Source organism: Oncorhynchus nerka, linkage group LG24 (genome assembly GCF_034236695.1).
Source record: "Oncorhynchus nerka isolate Pitt River linkage group LG24, Oner_Uvic_2.0, whole genome shotgun sequence".
NCBI classification, from domain to species: domain Eukaryota; kingdom Metazoa; phylum Chordata; class Actinopteri; order Salmoniformes; family Salmonidae; genus Oncorhynchus; species Oncorhynchus nerka.
Window position 1 is genome coordinate 42,182,917 of NC_088419.1, and position 21,903 is coordinate 42,204,819.

The 21,903-nt window shown below is 40.2% G+C and overlaps 1 protein-coding gene across 2 annotated transcripts in view; it reads right to left on the bottom strand.

Annotated features, from left to right (window-relative positions):
- LOC115108008 (ATPase family AAA domain-containing protein 2B-like) overlaps positions 1-21,535 on the bottom strand; it is a 110,465-nt gene extending 88,930 nt beyond the window's left edge. Inside the window, exons 1-11 of one of the 2 annotated variants that reach the window (XR_003860286.2) lie at positions 21,270-21,535; positions 4,981-5,135; positions 4,787-4,818; positions 4,538-4,670; positions 4,200-4,296; positions 3,891-4,008; positions 3,628-3,771; positions 3,316-3,391; positions 3,096-3,197; positions 2,667-2,894; positions 2,290-2,464 (exon numbers count right to left, since the gene is read on the bottom strand). Coding sequence is in view for 1 of the 2 variants with exons in the window: in XM_029631862.1 (XP_029487722.1) it covers positions 2,290-2,464; positions 2,667-2,894; positions 3,096-3,197; positions 3,316-3,391; positions 3,628-3,771; positions 3,891-4,008; positions 4,200-4,296; positions 4,538-4,670; positions 4,787-4,818; positions 4,981-5,135; positions 21,270-21,371 (1,362 nt within the window). In the remaining variant the exon portion in view is untranslated. The remainder of the gene's footprint in view (positions 1-2,289; positions 2,465-2,666; positions 2,895-3,095; positions 3,198-3,315; positions 3,392-3,627; positions 3,772-3,890; positions 4,009-4,199; positions 4,297-4,537; positions 4,671-4,786; positions 4,819-4,980; positions 5,136-21,269) is intronic. The other variant, XM_029631862.1, reaches the window with a different exon arrangement.
- Positions 21,536-21,903: the final 368 nt, after the last annotated feature.

Consider the following 21,903-nt stretch of genomic DNA (forward strand, 5'->3'; position numbering starts at 1 on the left):
AACTGACTTCTGCAATAATTGAATAATATAGATATCTACATTTATTTTGCAATGCTTGCGCACGCGACACGAGCGGTGTAGTCAGCCTGTTAGACAGGTCTAAAGAAACATGACATGAAGAAAATGTAGCCTATTTCAGAAGAACACATCAAATCACATTTTTATCTGTCACATACACATATTTAGCAGATGTTATTGCAGGTGTGGCAAAATGCTTGTGTTCAAGGATAGCATACTCTGAGTTGTCCTTATGTTAGGCCCTGATATGGCTATGCCATATGGCTGTGGACTACACTAGTTCATTTAGCAGACAATATTTGCTTCGAATTCCGTGGCATTATTTAGTGTCATCGTATAGTATGAAGAATACAATTGAGCATGGCTGAATAAAATAAAATTTTCTCCAAACGATTTCCAAGAAAGTGCGCACACATGCGACTATTCTGTGTTGAGCGGAAAATGCATAATTTAGCAACTTCAGTTGTAATACAAAATGTTGGGCTATATGTTTAGATTTTTTATACATTCTAAGGCTGCATGATGCGACTAGAGGATTTTAAGAAAGTTGCACGAAAGGCATGAGCTCTGATACGTTTCTTGTGCAGGCCGCACACCATCAGTCTCTCATTCACAATTTGACGAGCACTTGATAATATTCTCACCAGGCCTCGAATTTCCTGGCGGCATCCCCCTTGTGTGGCCATAATGGCCTTGGGCTGAATATAATAATTCCCTTCTCTCAGCTGCCATGCTCCAAAAAAAACATCTCACTCACAGGGCACTCTCAGCTATCTCAATTCTTATTAACCAATGCGCGTCATGTGATCAGGTCTTCTCACAGGCATCTCAGCTAAGGCTACAAGTGAAGAGACATCGGGGACGCAAATGCGCACGCCCCTCTTATTGAATTCCGAGGCGCATATTGAAGATATTAGAACTGTCCACATTTACTTTTCGTCAGCCAACAAGATGAGTAGGCCTAATGAACAGGAAAAGCACTGGCCTGTTTTAATCTGCTATCTCCCCCATAGTACAAAGGTTGACCAATTCTATTCTACTTGTCCTTCTGTGCAAGAAATAAATATTCCAAACATAGTCTGGGACAGTTGTGAAATGCAATAGATCCCAAATTAATACATGCATCAAAAATTATTTTAAAAGCAATGAGGCTGACGCAACAGATCAGAACATTTAGCTTAAAATATTGATCAACTAGCTATTTCTTCACATAAGCGCAGCACTGCACATACGGCAATAGGCTATAAGCGCAAATGTTCCAAAATACAATCAATTAGCAGGAAAAGCACTTTTTATAATAAAGGTGCATCTTTATGGTGAAAATGATCTTCCCCAAATTTAACTCAATTTAAACAGTGTAGAGCCTATTTGGCCACTTTAATTCACAAATCGTATCAAAACATACAGGCCTATGGTCAAGGCTACTATGATTTGAAAAAGTCGCAAAAAAAGGCAAGCTGTTTCTTGCCTTACTGCACAAGCTGGGCATCATCCACAAATGATAATACATCAAACACAAGTGATAGGCTAATATTGTCACATCAGGATATTCTTAATTTAATGTTGTCTATACAAATACTAAATCATTTTTATTTAACTAGGCAAGTCAGCTAAGAACAAATAATTATTTACAATGACGGCCTACCAGATGACAATGGGCCAATTGTGCGCCGCCCTATGGGCCTCCCAATCACGGCCAGTTGTGATACAGTCTGGAATGAAACCGGGGTCTGTAGTGACACCTCTAGCACTGAGATGCAGTGCCTTAGACCGCTTGTGCCACCTGGGAGCTCTTAAAATAATGTGTGTGAAATTAGTTTGGATTTAGAATGGACCATTATCATGCACCTGTCCCAGAACAGGAGCATGGGAAAAAAATACATGCCATCTATGGACTTAAATAGCAAATGGTGAATGCTTTTCCCATGGTTCATTTTCATGCCAGCCATGTAGGCTATAAACCTGTTATAAAGCAGTTGCGTAGCCTATAGAAATGTTGCGCAACATGAGCTCCTGGGCTCTCATGAAGTGTTTGATTTTATATTCTAAACCATTTGCATTGATGTCAGAGTGATTAGAGGGACAATAAAGTGCTGAGTACCAGGCAGTTAAGCAAGTTTGGTAGGCTACTAATGACAATCAGCAGCATCCGAGGCTGGAGAAGCCTAGTTACCGTGACTAAACGATCACGTGTTATTTGACTGCGGTTATGACTCATGACCGCCGGTGTTGCAGTAATATGGTCACCGTAACAGCCCTAATCATGCTCACCTGGTCAAAAAGTAGGCGTAGCTGTCGTTCTGATTCGCCGACCCACTTGCTGAGGCAGTCGGCTCCCTTCCTCATGAAGAAAGACACCTTTTTGTCTCCTTGACTACACTCATTGGCCAAAGCCCGCGCTACAAGGGTCTTCCCTGTACCTGGTGGGCCGTAGAACAGACACCCTCTTTGGGAGAGGAGAGAGTGAGAGGTAAATACGTTTAAAGCAGACACAATCCGTTTGACCTTGGAACTACATTGTGACCATGATGCAAAAAAAATGCTAAATTGTTCTTCCTCATCTGTCTAAATTGCAAACAAAAGAGGATACATGCTTGATATATCTGAACATGAATTAATCTGCGCTTCCAGGTGACTTTGGTCTTTACCTTGGGGGCTGTATCTTGAACCTTTCGAAGACCTCTGGGTAAAGTAGAGGGAAGACCACCATCTCCTTCAGAGACTGGATGTGGTTGGAGAGCCCTCCTACGCTGTCAAACTTCACTGAGGTGTCCAGATTCATGGGGTCCACATCAGCGAGGCTAGCTCCCACCTTGGCCCTGTCTCTCAGCACCCCACTGGCCAGGTCCTCTGCTCTCAGGCTCAAAGGCAGACACCTTTACAAGTAACAAATACAGGTGATAAAGATAAGAGTCGATGTGTGGTGAGCTTTGAGTTGCATAACGGCTGCCATGTATCACCGGGGTTTGCAGTGAAGCTAATGTGCTATACAGGACGAGTGGTGAATGGAAAGTGATTTTACCTAGTCAAAAGCCATTAATAAATTGTATCTATTAACAAAGTCCACAGGTATTCACCTGTTCCTGGCCCGGGTCATGCTTTTGCTTTTCCTCCTCTCAAATCTCTCATCGTCAGATGACGACGTAGTGTCGCTACTGTGGATGGCATGCTTCTTCACTCTGGACCAGAGGAGAGGAAAGGAGGACAAAAGACAAATCACTCCATATTAGACCATGTCAATGTACTGTAGGTAAGCAGTCTTATGAAATTATTTTTCATGCAGGGAACAACACCCACCGTATATGGCTTCTCCTTGCTGGGGATCTGTGGGTGTCGAACAGGGAGGGGTTGTTTTGTTTTCTGTTGACGGGCTCTGGAACGCGTTCAGTGAGACAGAAGATGTTAAAAGCAGCAGCACTCAAGAGGCATAAAGCAAAGACAATATCAGGGAAAGGTTTTACGCAGGAAAATGAATGTTTCAGGCAGAGGGCCAGTTCCCCAGACATACATTAAGATAACTCCTTTACTATAAGGCACGCTCAATAGAAAATCTGGAAACTACCCTTAGTGTTGCAGAAAAATCACACAATAATCTATGTTTTTCTTTACCAATAGGTGGCGCCTCATATCTCTGTACGGTCTTGCGTTGTCTCAGGTTGTACGGTCTGTCGTTCCCCTCTCCAGCCTCCTCGGTCTCGTCTCTTTCATCATCCTCCTCCTCTGCTTCATCATCCTCTTCTTCACCGTGAGATTCTAATTAGTAAACAAGATATGTTTGTGAAATTATCTTGTGAACCACAAGCATTACCAACAAACTACAGGTCTCTCCAAGTCCCTGTGCAGCTTTACAAGCAATCCAAACTAAGACAAACCTTCAGTCCCCTCTTCCGATTCTGTCTTGCTCATGGCTTTATGGTGTGTCTGCATGCCAAAGGTGTTCCTGCGCAGTGCCTTCCTCCTCTTCACACGAGAGTACATGTCCATGTTTTCCTAGAAGATCAGGAGTGGAGGATATGCACGTTTAGCTTAGTCTTGCTAACACCGAACTCAAATTCCTGGCGTCAGCCAGGCTACGTTTAGCTAGCTGGCTTGCCATCATAACGTCTACCACTGGAGATAGTTACTAACAACCCACTTTCATATGGCATGATACAGATTGACTGGCTGATTGACAGACTTACCACCTCAGTGTCTGTCCACATGCGGAGTCTCTCCACCTCCCTGTTCTGTCTGATGCTGCTGATGTTGTCCATCTCCTGAAGAACTGCCTCCGCCGTGCTGACAATACATTTACATTTTAGTCATTTAGCAGACACTACTGTAAGTCGCTTTGGATAAGAGCGAGTGCATACATTTTCAAACACACACATCAGTATCGATTCATACCGCATACCTCTGATGTCTTCGCTTTGTGTTTTACAGTTCATCCCTCTCCACCCCGGTACCACCAGGTCTGAGGCCTAGTCTTCCTATAGGGAATTGTGTGTGTGTCTTCCCATAGGGTCTGTGTGTGTGTTACCTGTTGACGAGCTGGTCAAACAGCAGGCTCTGGTTGAGGTGTTCAAACTGGCTCTTCCTCACTTGGCAGCTCCTCTTCCGGTCAACATGGCCATTCATGTGAGAGTGGTCTCCTGCCCCCTCCTCCTTATGGGCTGCAGGGGTCAAAGATAAAGAGGTCCCATCTAACTAATAGTCCAACAAATACTGTACCTACACACAAATAATGTGGTCATGGTCTTAAAATAACAAATGAAAACGTTGACGTTACCATTTCCATTTTGCAGGGCGCCAGATGACAACCTGAAATACATTAAGATGTGTAAATATAAAAACACATTGCACAAAAAGACTGCCCCATTCTCAGACACAGTCAACAGATGGGGCTGAACCCAGTCCACACGGCCAGTACAGGAACTCAAACCAGAACTGTATGTAAAAGAGGCTGTTCTTTTGCCTGCTCACCTGGTGCGGTAGGTGGGCATGCCCCAGGAGACCCTCTGGCCCTTGGCCTGGGGGGAGGGAGAGGTGTCGCTGGAGCTGGTCTGTCTACGGGTTCGCTTCGAGGGAGGGGACAGTCCAGGACTGCTGGGACTGCTCACATCACTACTGGGATCCTTCTAAAGGGGAGGAGAGAGAGTGGTTAGAGAGATGGAGACTGGAGAGCGGGCGCAAAAGAACGGGAGAGAGAGCGGGCGCAAAAGAACGGGAGAGAGAGCGGGCGCAAAAGAACGGGAGAGCGTGTGAGAGATGCCCACACATTCCACCTACAGAGAAATTAACCTAGAGAAGTGTCCCCTCAGCCAACTGGTTCTGGGGGCTCCGTTCAAACACAGAGCCCCAGGACAGTAACACAATTGGAGAAGAAACTATAACACTGGAAAGAATTTTAAAAAATGTTTTAAAGACCAAAATGGAACTTTATCTGGCACTAAACAGAAAGTATACAGTAGCAGAATACCTGACCACTGTGACAAACCCAAAATGAAGAAAGTCTGCCAATGTGCCAATTGACCACAAAATGAGATTAAAAATAAATTGCACTTCCTTACATCCGTCCAAAGGTATGACCATATTAGAACCACTTATTTCCCACAGATCACAGACCCACAATGAATTTGGAAACAAACATTGATAAACTCCCATATCTGTTAGCACAACGTGCAATCACAGCAGCAAGATGTATGACCCATTGCCATGAAAACAGGGCAACCAGTGGCGCACAAACATAGTAAATACAACCAATATTTATCTGTTTACTTATCTTCTCCTGCTGTTTGTACTACAACTATTTGCACATTGTTAAGAACACTACACATTGCTGATAACATTTGAAACATCTATCCTTTTGAAACCTTTAAGAGTGCAATGTTTACTGTACTTTGGTTTTCAGTTTTGTTTAATCCACTTGCTTTGACAATATAAAACGTGTTTCCCATGCCAATAAAGCGCCGTTGAATTGGTAAGAGGGAGGGAGGAATAACACGTATCATGTAGACACACTTCTTAATAGCGGGAGTGTTTACTAATAAGCAATTGTTTTGTTAGCCTAGTCTGTCTATTAAAACCCCCATGTGGTAGCCTACAGTTTGTAAAACAGGCAATTTTACCATTAATCCCCGTCATTTGGATACATTAATTTATGTTAATGCATCTATTACAGGAATTTACCGTTCTCATTCTCGAAACATTGTTTGCAGAGTTCACAACCTGCTACACTCGTGATAAATATTTCGGGATTGATTTTATACCATCATTAACGCGCTCCATGTGAGCATGTGTCAGGCTTCTCTGTCCTGCTAATGTTGCCTTAGCGCACCCGCCTGAGCACGCATAGAAGTACTTGGACTGCTTCATGAAAATGGCAAATGCAGGAAAGTGCCCCGCTGGGCTTCAGCAATTTAAAAAAAAAAAGTTTAAATTAACCTCAGAGCCATTCAAATTATAATAGTTCCTCACAGTATTTGAAAAATCTTCCCAACACTCTCCCCTCGATACTAAATGTACAGTGGGGCAAAAAAGTATTTAGTCAGCCACCAATTGTGCAAGTTCTCCCACTTAAAAGATGAGAGAGGCCTGTAATTTTCATCATAGGTACACTTCAACTATGACAGACAAAATGAGAAAAAAAATACAGAGAATCACATTGTAGGATTTATTAATGAATTTATTTGCAAATTATGGTGGAAAATAAGTATTTGGTCACATACAAAAAAGCAAGATTTCTGGCTCTCACAAACCTGTAACTTCTTTAACCTCTTACTCCTACCCCCTACTTTTTCGAACTCTGTTAAAAATCGCGCAACATTTCAGCGCCCTGCTACTCATGCCAGGAATATAGTATATGCATATGATTAGTATGTGTGGATAGAAAACTCAGACGTTTCTAAAACTGGTTAAATCACGGCTGTGACTATAAAAGAACGTGCGTTTCATCGAAAAGCGCAGGAAAATCTGATTACTGAAAACTGGAAAATATATCAATGCGCCACTTGAATGTATTGTTGAATAGAAACCACATTACCTGGAGCAGAGGTTGCAATACCTACAGCTTCCACACGATGTCAACAGTCTTATCATTTGCCTAGGATTTGTTTTTTGGTCAAACGGACAAGAGACAGCCCATTTCTTCCGGTCCCCGACCGGATATTTTGGTTGAGATTTACCCGGACATTATTTCAAGACGTACAGCTATAGAATATACGTCGCTTCGTGATCAATTTGATCGATTATTAACATTTACTAATACCTAAAGTTGCATTACAAAAGTATTTCGAAGTGTTTTGTGAAAGTTTATCGTCAACTTTTTTAATTTAAAAAAAATGACGTTGCGTTATAAAACAATGTTTTTTTCCTTGATCACACAGTCTTCATAGATCGATATGTAGGCTATATATGGACCGATTTAATCGAAAAAAAAGACCCAATAGTGATGTTTATGGGACATCTAGGAGTGCCAACAAAGAAGATGGTCAAAGGTAATGAATGTTTTATATTTTATTTCTGCATTTTGTGTAGCGCCGACTATGCTAATTATTTTGTTTACGTCCCCTGCGGGTCTTTAGGGGTGTTGCATGCTATCAGATAATAGCTTCTCATGCTTTCGCCGAAAAGCATTTTAAAAATCTGACTTGTTGGCTGGATTCACAACAAGTGTAGCTTTAATTCAGTACCCTGCATGTGTGTTTTAATGAACGTTTGAGTTTTAACGAGTACTATTAGCATTTAGCGTAGCGCATTTGCATTTCCAGATGTCTAGATGGGACGCCTGCGTGTCGGGTGGAGGTAAGAGGTTAAGAGGCTCCTCTGTCCTCCACTCGTTTCCTGTATTAATGGCACCTGTTTGAACTTGTTATCAGTATAAAAGACACCTGTCCACAACCTCAAACAGTCACACTCCAAACTCCACTAAGGCCAAGACCAAAGAGCTGTCAAAGGACACCAGAAACAAAATTGTAGACCTGCACCAGGCTGGGAAGACAATCTGCAATAGGTAAGCAGCTTGGTTTGAAGAAATCAACGAAAACCTCCTTCCATCAGCAAGGGCATTGAAGATGAAACGTGGCTGGGTCTATCAGCATGACAATGATCCCAAACACACCGCCCTGGCAACGAAGGAGTGGCTTCGTAAGGAGCATTTCAAGGTCCTAGGAGTGGCCTAGCCAGTCTCCAGATCTCAACCCCATAGAAAATCTTTGGAGGGAGTTGAAAGTCCGTGTTACCCAGCAACAGCCCCAAAACATCACTGCTCTAGAGGAGATCTGCATGGAGGAATGGGCCAAAATACCAGCAACAGTCTGAAAACCTTGTGAAGACTTACAGAAAACATTTGACCTCTGTTATATACCCTTTGGTGGCAATGACAAAGTATTGAGATAAACTTTTTATTGACCAAATACTTATTTTCCACCATAATTTGCAAATAAATTCATTAAATATCCTACAATGGGTGATTCTCTGGATTTTTCTCATTTTGTCTGTCATAGTTGAAGTGTACCTATGATGAAAATTACAGGCCTCTCATCTTTTTAAGTGGGAGAACTTGCACAATTGGTGGCTGACTAAATAATTTTTTGCCCCACTGTATTATCTCCAATGTATTGTCCATTTAAAAAACCTGTCTGATTAGGATGAATAATATCTGACAATACTTCTATGCACCAAGCATTTTGCTAGGATTTGTGCATCACAACATTGAAATGTAAGAGGTCTCCAATTTTTTAAATGGACTGGATCTTTATATATTCCACCTGGGTCCTCTTTCAGTAATAATGATATCAGACCTTGTTGCGTGATAATTTACCATTTATACAGGAGTGGTTAAAACATGCTAATAATGGTCCTTTGAGTACATCAAAAAGAGTTTTGTATACTTCCACTGGTATGCCATCCAGCCCTGGAGTTTTCCCATCCTTAAAGGCCCCAATTGCATCAAGAAGTTCCTCCTCTGTAATTTGGCATTCACATGAGTCTTTCTGTACAGATGTTAATTTTACATTATTATTAGGAAAAAATCCATTCAATTCGTTTCAGTTAGTGGAGATGGAGACAAACGAAAACATATTCTTAAAGTACTTTACTTTCTTTAAAAATATCAGTCGGTGAATCATGTGTGGCTCCATTTGTAACAAGTTAACACATTTTGGGGGGGTAGTAGCATTTCTATATTGAAGATTGAAAAATAATTGTGCATTTTTCCCCATATTCCATCCAGTTAGCTATATTTTTATAATATATTACACACTGGATCTTTCTTGAATAAGTTCCATTTGTTTTTCCTCTAACTTATTCTGTGCCTCTATGGTACAGTTTTTATTACTATCCAACTGTACTGTTAGTCCTTCAATTTCCTTTATTAATATGGACTATTTTGATCCAAATTGCTTTTGTTTCATAGATGAGTACTGAATTGCATGGCCTCTAAAGGCACACTTAATTGTCCTTTACAATAAGGGGATCTGCTGTACCTGTGTTATGTCTGAAAAAGTCCATTATAAATTCTTCTGTCCTAGTTTAAACAATTTATCATCTAGTAGGCTTTGACTAAATCTCCAATATCCTCGCCCATGTGGAATTTCTGTAAGAGTAATATATATGCCAATCATGTGATGATCCGACCGCATTCTGTCCCCTATCAACACTTTTTTTAAATGTATTTTTGTACTTTTTGTGCCAGAGAGAATGGCATAAGAAAGTAGTCAAGACGACTAGCTTGATTAAGCCTCCGCCATGTATATCTCACTAGATCAGGGTATTTAAGTCTACATATATCCACTAATTCCAATATATCCATGACATTCATGATTTCCTTAAATACCTGAGGGTGATAGTTTGTAGAGTGATTTCCTTTCCGGTCCATAGAGTTATTTAAGACCGTATTAAAATCTCCCACCATAATAATAGAGTCTAGTGTTGCTTGTAGAGTTGATAAATTATTATATACATTTTCAAAGAAGCTTGGATCATAATTATTCAGACCGTATAGGTTAATAAGCCATATTGGCTTATTGTCCAATAACATATTTAAAAGAATCCATCTACCTTTATTATCTGTTTGGACAATTTGCAAAATTACGGTTAATTAAAAGCATCACCCCTTTTGAATTTCTTTGCCAGTGGGAGAAATATATTATTTTTGGTGCGACTGGCTTCCGGGCTTCCGGGTTGGATGCGCACTGTGTTAAGAAGCAGTGCGGCTTGGTTGGGTTGTGTTTCAGAGGACGCATGGCTTTCGACCTTAGTCTCTCCCGAGCCCGTACGGGAGTTATAGCGATGAGACAAGATAGTAACTACTAATAATTGGATACTACGAAATTGGGGAGAAAAGGGGGTAAAATTAAAAAAATATAATCTGTTTCAGGCTACAATAGTCATTTACAACATTAACCATGTCTACACTGTATTTCAGATCAATTTGATGTTTTAATAGACAAAAAACAAGGACATTTCTACGTGACCCCAAACTTTGGTAGTGTTGAAGGGGGGTGAATTGAGCCAATTGTAAGCTGGGGATGATTAGGTGACTGATGGTATGAAGCCCAGATTGGTAATTTAGCCAGGAAAGCAGCCCTACTTAGCTTCAGACGCAAGCCAGCAGTGGGACGCAGGGTGGTGTGTGTGTGTGTGTAATATATATATAACAAAATAAAGTTACAAATAAATAAATTGATACTTTGAGCAATACTTAAGGACTGCGTTCTGTTCAGTCATTGGTGTGTGATGCACATCCCTCCTTGTCTGGCTGATTGTCAAACTAGTCTCCATGTAGGCTGCTAGCAGTGGTCTATGGCAGCAGACAGGCTATTGTGTTGCATGTCATTCCTTCCTTATTGATACAAGTACCAAGGACATGCCATCGCTTTATACTCCTGTGTTTCATGGTTCAGTCAGTGCGTCAAGTCTCGCTGTCTGTCTCCTTTCTCCCCGCCTCAATCTTCCCTCGCTCTCTCAATTCAATTAAAGTGTCTTTGTTGGCATGGGAAACATGTTTACATTGGCAAAGCAAGTGAAATAAACAAAATGACAAAAACCAACAAAGCTAAATTAATTTCTCTAGGATAGGGGGCAGCATTTGGAATTTTGGATGAATTTCAACTGCCTGCTACTCATCCCCAGAAGATATGCATATTATTAGTATATTTGAATAGAAAACCATCTGAAGTTTCTAAAACTGTTTGAATCATGTCTGAGTATAACAGAACTTATTTAGCAGGCGAAACCCCGAGGACAAACCATTGATTTTGTTTGTGTGTTGTTGAGGTCACCCTGTTTTCATTGAGTTTTCATTGGGAATCCAGATTTCTAAGGGACTTGCTTGCAGTTCCTACCACTTCCACTGGATGTCACCAGTCTTGAGGTTATTCCTTTGTGTAATGAAGTACGACCATCTTGAAAAAGTGTCACTTCGTGTGTACTGTTTGATAGAGGCGCAAGACCAGAAAGCATGCTTGAGTTTGTCATCTTCCTGTATTGAACACAGATCATCACCCAGTCTTCAATTTTATCGATAATTTAAATACCTAAAGTTGTATTACAAAAGTAGTTTGCAATGTTTTGGCAAAGTTTACAGGTAACTTTTGAGATATTTTGTCGTCACGGTGCGCAAGTTGGAACCGGTGTTTTTCTGGATCAAACACACATTTTGGATATATATGGACGGAATTAATCGAACAAAAACCATTTGTGATGTTTATGGGACATATTGGAGTGCCAACAGAAGAAGCTCGTCAAAGGTAAGGCATGATGTATATTTTTATTTCTGTGTTTTGTGTCGCGGCTGCAGGGTTGAAATTCTCTTTTGTTTACTATGGCGCTATGCTCAGATAATAGCATCGTTTGCTTTAGCCGAAAAGCCTTTTTGAAATCTGACATGTTGGCTGGATTCACAACACGTGTAGCTTTAATTTGCAATATTGCATGTGTGATTTAATGAAAGTTTGATTTTTATAAGAATTTATTTGAATTTGGTGCTCTGCATTTTCTCTGGCTTTTGGCCAAGTGGGACGCTACCGTCCCACATATCCCAGAGAGGTTAACTACACATGGTTGATGATATTACTAGGTTCACTAGCTTGTCCTGCGTTGCATATAATAAATGCGGTGCCTGTTAATTTATCATCGAATCAGCCTACTTCAACTTCGCCAAACGAGTGGTGATTTAACAAAAGCGCATTGCCAAAAAAGCAATCTTTTCACAAATGTACCTAACAAACATCAATGCCTTTCTTAAAATCAATACACAGAAGTATATATTTTTTAAACGTACATATTTAGAAATTCATGTTAGCAGGCAATATTAATGAGGGAAATTGTCAATTCTCATGAGTTCAGTGCAAGCAGTCAGGGTATTTGCAACAGTTTGGGCCGCCCGGCTCGTTGCGAAGTGTGAACTAATTTACCAGAATTTTACATAATTATGACATAACATTGAAGGTTGTGCAATGTAACACAAAAATTTAGACTTAGGGTTGCCACCAGTTAGATAAAATACGTAACGGTTCCGTATTTCACTGAAAGAATAAACGTTTTGTTTTCGAAATGATAGATCCCGGATTTGACAATATTAATGACCAAAGGCTCGTATTTCTGTGTTTATTATATTATAATTAAGTCTATGAATTGATATTTGATAGAGCAGTCTGACTGAGCGGTGGTAGGCAGCAGCATGCTCGTAAGCATTCATTCAAACAGCACTTTACTGAGTTTGCCAGCAGATTTTAGCAATGCTTGAAGCACAGCGTTGTTTATGACTTCAAGCCTATCAACTCCCGAGATTAGACTGGCAAAACTAAAGTGCCTATAAGAACATCCAATAGTCAAAGGCATATGAAATACAAATTGTATAGAGACATAGTCGACACGTCATAATTCCTATAATAACCAACCTCTAAAACTTTGAAGAACTGGGAATATTGAACCACCAGCTTTTATATGTTCTCATGTTCTGAGCAAGGAACTTCTACGTTAGATTTTAATTGGGACATAATTGCACTTTCACTTTCTTCTCAAACACTGTGTTCTTGCATTATTTAAACCAAATTGAACAGGTTTAATTATTTATTTGAGACTAAATAGATTTTTATTTATGCATTATATTAAGTTAAAATAAGTGTTCAAGGTTCATTCAGTATTGTTATATTTGTAATAATTGTATATACACACACAAAAAAGAATCCAACAAAAAAAATATTTAAAAAATGTCTGACTAATCGGTATCAACTTTTTTGGTCCAGCAATAAATCGGTATCGCATTGAAAAATAATAATGTCATATTGTGCCTTTCCAAATAAATTACCACAGGTGGACTCCAATCAAGTTGTAGAAATCTCAAGAATGATCAATGGCAACAGGATGCAAAGGAGCTCAATTTCAATTCTCATAGCAAAGGGTGTTTTATTTTTTTATAAATTTGCAGACATTACTCAACCTGTTTTTGCTATGTTATTATGGGTTATTGTGTGTAGATTGCTGGGGATTTTGTTCTATTTTTTTATTCATTTTCTGAATACTTTCCGACGGCACTGCATTTACACCCATCTCAGTGAACTAATCCATTGCAGAGCCATTTTATGCTTGATCTGCCTTTGTGATCGGAGGCTATAAGGCAAGGCATGCGGAGGCCAAATCGAGCTCTCTACCGCATCGCCATGCGCCTCCCAAATTTTGTAACAATGCGAGGGCTTCTCATTGACATGACTAGTTGACGAAGATTGGGGCAGTACATCCTATATAAACACAAACTCACTTCCTTGACAACAGCTCTGCACTGCACCGTGAAGCGCAAGAAGTATGAATGCCCTGACTTCTGCTGAGGCCATATTACCGTGAATGCTGCATGGCCAATGCAGAAGTCGGATTGCCCATGCACCCAGATGCACAATGCACTTCTCTCTCCAGAACGCACTCTCCAGCCAATTTGTGCACATTCATTGTTTCATAACAGATTACCGACCATTTCAAAACCCACCGTACCTTCTCCGCTATGCAATCTGGTTTCAGAGCTGGTCATGGGGGCACCTCAGCCTCACCTGGTTCACCAACTAATTCTCTGATAAAGTTCAGTGTGTCAAATCGGAGGGCCTGTTATCCGGGCCTCTGGCAGTCTCTATGGGGGTGCCTCGGGGTTCAATTCTCGGGCAGGCTCTTCTCTGTATACATCAATGATGTCGCTCTTGCTGCTGGTGAGTCTCCGATCCACCTCTACGCAGACGACACCATTCTGTATACTTCTGGCCCGTCTTTGGACACTGTGTTAACTAACCTCCAGACGAGCTTCAATGTCATCACAACTCTCCTTCCGTGGCCTCCAACTGCTCTTACATGCAAGCAAAACTAAATGCATCCTCTTCAACCGACGCACCGGGCCGCCCGTCCAGCATTACTACTCTGGACGGTTCCGACTTAGAATATGTGGACAACTATAAATACCTAGGTGTCTGGTTAGACTGTAAACTCTCCTTCCAGACTCGCATTAAACATTTCCAATCCAAAATTAAATCTAGAATCGGCTTCCTATTTCGCAACAAAGCATCCTTCACTCATGCTGCCAAACATACCCTCGTAACACAGACCATCCTACCGATCCGACTTCGGCGATGTTATTTACAAAATAGTTTTGTCACCAAAGCCCCATATACTACCCACCACTGCGACCTGTACGCTCTCGTTGGCTGGCCCTCGCTTCATACTCGTCGCCAAACCCACTGGCTCCAGGTCATCTGCAAGTCTATGCTAGGTAACGCCCCGCCTTATCTCAGCTCACTCGTCACCACAGTAGCACCCACCCATAGCACACGCTCCAGCAGGTATATCTCACTGGTCCCCCCCCAAATCCAAATCCTCCTTCGGCCGCCTTTCCTCCCAGTTCTCTGCTGCCAATGACTGGAACGAACTGCAAAAAAAATATCACTTCAGCTTGAGACTCATATCTCACTCACATGCTTTAAGCACCATCTGTCAGAGCAGCTCACAGATCACTGCACATAGCCCATCCAACTACCTCATCCCCATACTGTATTTATTTATCTTGCTCCTTTGTACACCAGAATCTCTACTTGCACATTCATCTTCTGCACATCTACCACTCCAGTGTTTAATTGCTATATTGTAATTACTTCGCCACCATGGCCTATTTATTGCCATACCTCCCTTATCCTACCACATTTGCACACACTGTATATAGACTTTTTTCTGCTGTATTATTGACCATGTTTATTCCATGTGTAACCCTGTGTTGTTGTGTGTCGTACTGCTTTGCTTTATCTTGGCCAGGCCGCAGTTGTAAATGAGAACTTGTCCTCAACTAGCCAACCTGGTTAAATAAAATCAAATTAAAAAAAATTATTGTGTGAATGGTTTTCATTCAATTGTTAGTGTATATCAATTCCATAACATAGATCACCAGTAGTACATTTACTATGAATTCCTAATCTACAATATTTGTTACTGTTATTATTTTAATGCGTTCAATATTATTATTCCAGTCTTCCCGTTCTCATTGTCTGAGTGGACACATTGTTTGCAGAGTGCACAATATATGCTATACTTGTGAGAAACAAGTGTTGGTTTATTTCATTCCATTTGAGTTTTCAAATTTAGTCATTAGTTGTGTTCGAATACCCATACTAACACTGTATACTACATATTCATTCATTTTAGTATACTGTAAACGAACAGTATCCTTTCAGTTGAGCATACTAGAGCGTCGCCTGTCTACCGGAGTTGATGCTGTTGCTATGCAACCTCATTAGCATAACAAATGACTAGCTAGAAATTTTACGACTTCGGGTGTGTTTTTCAATTCAATAATGAGTGCACACAATCGAAGCGTTAACAGATTGTCAGTTTGTAAATTCAGAGCGTTTCGCTCTGGGAGCGTTCAAGAGCACACACTGGACGCTCTGGCATAGGAGTAGAGTTGATTCGAGTGTTCTGACCTGACAACGGCAGTCAAGCACCCAAGCTAACTGGCTAGCTACTTCCAGACAAATTAAAGAACACCTGACTGACCATTTTACTGGCCCTGGCAGAACTGGTTAGGCTTTTTTTTATGTCATCTGACAAGCTGACCACACCACTCACACTGCAAAATAAATGTACACATACATGTTATTAAATCATTGCACCCACACTGCTCGCGAGCGTCTGCACAGCCAGGCGCTAAAATAGAATTTGGTTATTTTTATGACGCGCAACATGCCGCAAGTCCTGCCTCTCCCATCTCCTCATTGGTTTTTAGGTGCATATACCCACGTGGGTGATTGAAAGATGAACTGAGGTCTATACTCAGTTCATCTTGTGGTAAAGATGGGTTGCCAACCTCCATATAAAGAGGTTGCCAACCTCCATATAAAGTCCAAATAAGAAGCCCGAAGGGAGGAGAAATGACTAGAAACAAATTTGGTTAACCGTTTTATCTGTGGATTAATTGTCAGAGTAGAGGACCTTGTGCATTTCAGGTAAAATAACAACCCAATGTTTTTATCCCAGGACAAATGAGCTAGCAACAGCAAGGAAGCTAGCTAAATTGCCATAAATGTTTAATGCTTTTCAACCTGTCCCCAAATTAATATAATTGGTTCAGAGTTTGTTTTGATATTTCAACAATTTAATTACGCTTTTTTGCCGATGTTGACTTACAACTGCCATATTCAAATGGTGTTGAGCGTTTGATAATTCATAAGTTATTCTGCACTCCGGTACACTCAGACGAGAGTGCTCTGAAATCGGAGAGCGAATTTACAAAAGCTCCCGAATGTCCATTGAGAACACACGACTTTACCACTTAGGTAAGTAAGAATGACAAGAACATTGGGTAGATAGCATATAGAACCTCTTAGGGATATGGAGACGCTAGCGTCTCGTGTGGCCAATAGCCTGAGGAAATGCATAGCGCCAAATTCAAATAATACGCGATAAAACTCAAACTTTCATTAAATCACACATGCAGGGTACTCAATTAAAGCTACACTCGTTGTGAATCCAGCCAACATGTCAGATTTAAAAAATGCTTTTCGGCGAAAGCATGAGAAGCTCTTATCTGATAGCATGCACCCCCCCTGAACCACCTGAACGAGATGTAAACAAAATAATTAGCGTAGCCGGCGCTACACAAAACACTGAAATAAAATATAAAACATGCATTACCTTTGACGAGCTTCTTTGTTGGCACTCCAATATGTCCCATAAACATCACAATTGGTCCTTTTTTTCGATGAATTCCGTCCATGTATACCCAAAATGTCAATTTATAAAGCCTGTTTGATCCAGAAAAAAACTGCTTTCCAAAACGTAACGACATTACAAAACATTTCAAAACTTGCCTATAAACTTTGCCAAAATATTTCAAACTACTTTTGTAATCCAACTTTAGGTATTTTTAAACGTTAATAATCGATCAAATTGTTGACGGGGCGATCTGTATTCAATAACAGCAAGTCAACAATACATGCACAATTTTCTCTCTTACATAACTATCCACAGTGTAACCTCTGCCAGGAAGTGCCTCTTCTTCGTTTCACCAATGATTAACTTCAACCCAATTCCAAAGACTGGTGACATCCTGTGGAAGTTGTAGGAACTGTAAACTGGGCGCTATCTAATTTCCCTTGACAAAGACAATTCAGGGAACTGTCAGAGGGATTTTTTTTTTTCTGAACAGTTTTCCTTGGGGTTTTGCCTGCTACATAAGTTCTGTTATAGTCACAGACATGATTGAACCAGTTTTAGAAACTTCAGAGCGTTTTCACACCTACTAATCATATGCATATAATATATTCCTGGCATGAGTAGCAGGAAGTTGAAATTTTGCATGCTTTTTATCAAAAAGTAGAAATGCTGACCCCTATCTCTAAGAAGTTTTTAACTTCTTATAGTATAGGGGACGGTTGCGTCCCACTTGGGCAAAAAACAGGGAAAATGCAGCGCGGCAAATTCAAAAAAATTGTATAAAAATCCAACTTTCATTAAATCACACATGAAAGATAATCAATTAAAGCTACACTCGTTGTGAATCCAGCCAACATGTCAGATTTTTAAAAGGCTTTTCGGCAAAAGCATAAGAAGCTATTATCTGATAATAGCACAACAGTAAACAAAGAGGGTAGCATAATTCAACCCTGCAGGCGCTACACAAAACGCAGAAATAAAATATAAAACAAGCCTTACCTTTGACGAGCTTCTTTTGTTGGCACTCCAATATGTCCCATAAACATCACAATTGGTACTTTTGTTCAATTAATTTCATCTATATATATATCCAAAATGTCAATTTATTTGGCGCGTTTTATCCAGAAAAAAAATAGCTTCCAAAATGCGCAACGTGACTACAAAATATTTCAAAAGTTGTTTTCAATAGAGGACGAGAGGAAACTAACACTACTTTTCAAGTCTTGGCCAACTCTCAACAGCGTTACCCTTTTCCAGAATGGCCCTACTTCTTCATTGCACAAATGAATAACCTCAACCAAATTCCAAAGACATCCAGTGGAAGCGGTAGGAACTGAAAACAAGTTCCTAAGAAATATTGTTTGCCAATGATAACTCAGTGAACAGACAGAGACCTAAAAAAAATATATTCTGAACGGTTAGTCCTCAGGGTTTGCCTGCTACATAAGTTCTGTTACTCACAGACATGATTCAAACCGTTTTAGATACTTCAGAGTGTTTTATATCCAAATCTACTAATAATATGCATATCTTATATTCTTGGCATGAGTAGCAGGAAGTTTAAATTGAGCACGCAATTTATCCAAAAGTGAAAATGCTTCCCCCTATACCCTAAGAAGTTAAGTCTTTCCAGCTTTCTCCCTTTGGATAACCACTCGGCATGAAAGCGAAAAATGTCTAAAAATGCTGATTACTACTTAGTAGCAGCGCTAGATTTGGACTGAAACATGAGCTCAAGCATTTGAAAATTTGAGGTGCTCAGCTCCGGTGAGCTCCTGCCCAAGTCGAGCACTGCTTCTCATCCATTGCGCAAATTGCCTACAGCTGCGTCTGTCTGGAGCTCAGTGGTAGGAAACTGAGGGCCCAGAAAATGTTATACCATGTTGCAAGTTCGCTAGTGCCAGCTGGCTTTCGCAGAGTCTGCCATTACTCTCCTGAAGTTGCCAGTAATAGGCTACGAGGAGTCGGCCACCTTTCTCATGTTTTTGAATGGCAATTTCTTACCATTTCAACCGATCTGTGTGCCAGCTATGGATTTCATATGCACATTTTTGTGAAACAGTTTAATTTAAATTTATAATAACGTCTTCATATGTCAAAATTATTATCATGTTGGTAATCAACATTATATCCAAATGAAAATGATACAAACCTAAAAAGTAACTTATATTGCCATTGGTAACCATGTAAAAATAGCCTACATAAAGCCAACAAATAAAAAGATTACATCCTGCAGGTAGAAAATATCCTGATTAAAATAAATATCCAATAAATCACATTGGTTACACATGGCCTGTCTGCAGCAAACTTGAAACATTGCATCAACTAGTTAATTGGGTCCGGGCCAGCCAGCAGGAGAATATTTGAGTCAGGCAGGTAAAGGTATTTTTCTTCTGATATCTAGATCTCTGGCGCCCTCGTGAGGCGTCAAACCATAAGCATCAAACCATAAGCATCAGACCAGGTCAATGCTTAGTGATTTTATAAAAACACGTATGGAAAAATACACATTAAAACATGTCAAACGACCAAAGACTTTTTTTTTTCATTCGGGGACAGCCCTAATACTCCGCCATCTTTAAGTATCTTTGTTTTCTCTCATTAGTAGGGACAGGTGGGTGTCCACCCCATGTGTGTAACTCAGAAATCAAGCTTAGCTTTGAATGACACTCACCTCTCATTGATCAATGAGAGAAGACAAATATACTCTATGGTGGTGGCGTATACATTGTCAAGTAATTTCATGGAGCAAAAATTGAATTTAATAACTGAGCATTTATTAACTTCAAACGTTGCACCTGCGATGGGAGTTTCGAAGATACCGGTGTTTTTCAGGTCGAGAATGACTAGTATCGCCATGTAAAGGATGATTGAAAATATGCTGGTTATGCTAAATAGATGTCTGTTATCACTGCTGAGCCGTTTGATTACATCAGCTAGCTCCAGATCTGACTGTGTGTCCTGCTTTGTGTTAGCAAATAGCAAGAAGTGATACAAATCTGAATTTAACTTAACTTAATTTAACTCCTCCATTTCAAATACATTTAAGGTACATTTGTTCAGGTATCAAATCAAACCTGCTAAGTGCCGAAAAGTTTCAACTTAGTGCAGAATACCTAACAACTAAGTTAACGTTACCGGTTAAGTTATAACTCATTCCATATTTCCATGAACATTCATGACAAAATAACTGGCAAAATAATCACAAATGCTTCAATTTAAAGCACTCAAGAGGGTAGGTAACCAAATAAAGTGTCCCTAGTCATGTTGCGATGTTTAATTGTATGCACAACAGCTTGTTAGCTACATTTAATTTGCATCAATCATATTGTTTACATTTGTAGCTAACTTACTAGTATTGTTATATTTATTGTGACTCAACATTAATTTCTCCAAATCCTAGAGAAACACTTGAGGCAGTTAACGTTAATGAATCTCTTTACCAGACAATTTAAGCCTGAATATTATGTCAACAGCATCCCGTATAAATTCACACTTCAAGTTTCTTTCAAACACAAAAGTTCAAGCTAGCTAGCTAACGTTAGCTAAATAGTTGAGGACGATAGCCAGCCAACTGTTGTGAACCATCGGGGTTCATCGGGTTCCCTTCCCCCACAACTACATAGCTAGCACTACGAGTCTGTCATTTATTGACGTTGCATATAAAAAACGGTCAACAACACAACATGTGTATCAATAACACGCCAACTGCAGTGTCAGTTTGTTTTGGGCTGTCGAGTGACACACTAAAACAGGCTAGCTAGCAGGCTAAATTATCTCCTGCAGTCGGTAGGCATAATAACACAAGCCCAACACAAAGGGAACTCCGGCAACTTAGAGCTGGCAGTCAGTTAGGGAGCTAACGTTAACCTGAAAGCTATCGTTCATATAATGGCGTCCGTGCTTATGACAAACATACAAAGCCACATTTACTCGTGAAATCAATTATATTGGTGTCAAACATTGTAGCAGGATTTATGGCAACAAAAAACCCCACTGAGAACCGGCTTGAGGCCAAGGCTAACTAGTTAGCCATATTATAGCTAACGTTATATTAGCCGGGCAGTGAAGAAAATAACCCGGCTTACATGTTCTTCAGAGTTGGAGGGATTTCTGGCAGAAGACCGGGTCCTGGACGAGATGAAGGGACTGCTCGGCTTATGCCGAGAGTTCTTTCTTGTGTTCACCATGATTTGTCCGTTTATTTTCACTTGTTTAATCTGTCTGACCGTCTGTACTCTGCCTCAGTAAGAATGGCATTGAGGCGCCATTTCTCTTTCTCTTTAGTTCGTTCTACTGTCACTCATTACGCAAAATTCACTCGCGGACCACTTCCGTTTTGCAATTCTAGCGTTTATCAGTGTTTTCTTCCATTTTCCCAGAGGGAATAATAACATCTTGACATAGTTTTCTTATTAGCGCTTGTCAGTGTGACAAGGCATCCGAAATACCAAAATTACACAATACACACATAATTGCAACACAGCAAAAATATATATATATATATATTAGAGATAAAATGTTCAAATGAAAGAGTTGAATAAAGCTATCACGCAAAACAATATGTTTAAGTTATCCGCTCACTAGCTTGCTAACGTTAGTGCTGTTTGTACTGTCAACGCATTTCAGTTATCCAAAAACGTATAAAACAATTACTGTTGTATTAGCTAGCTAAAGTTCTAATTTACATTTTATTTGTACTTTTTCAGCGACTGGTCAAGG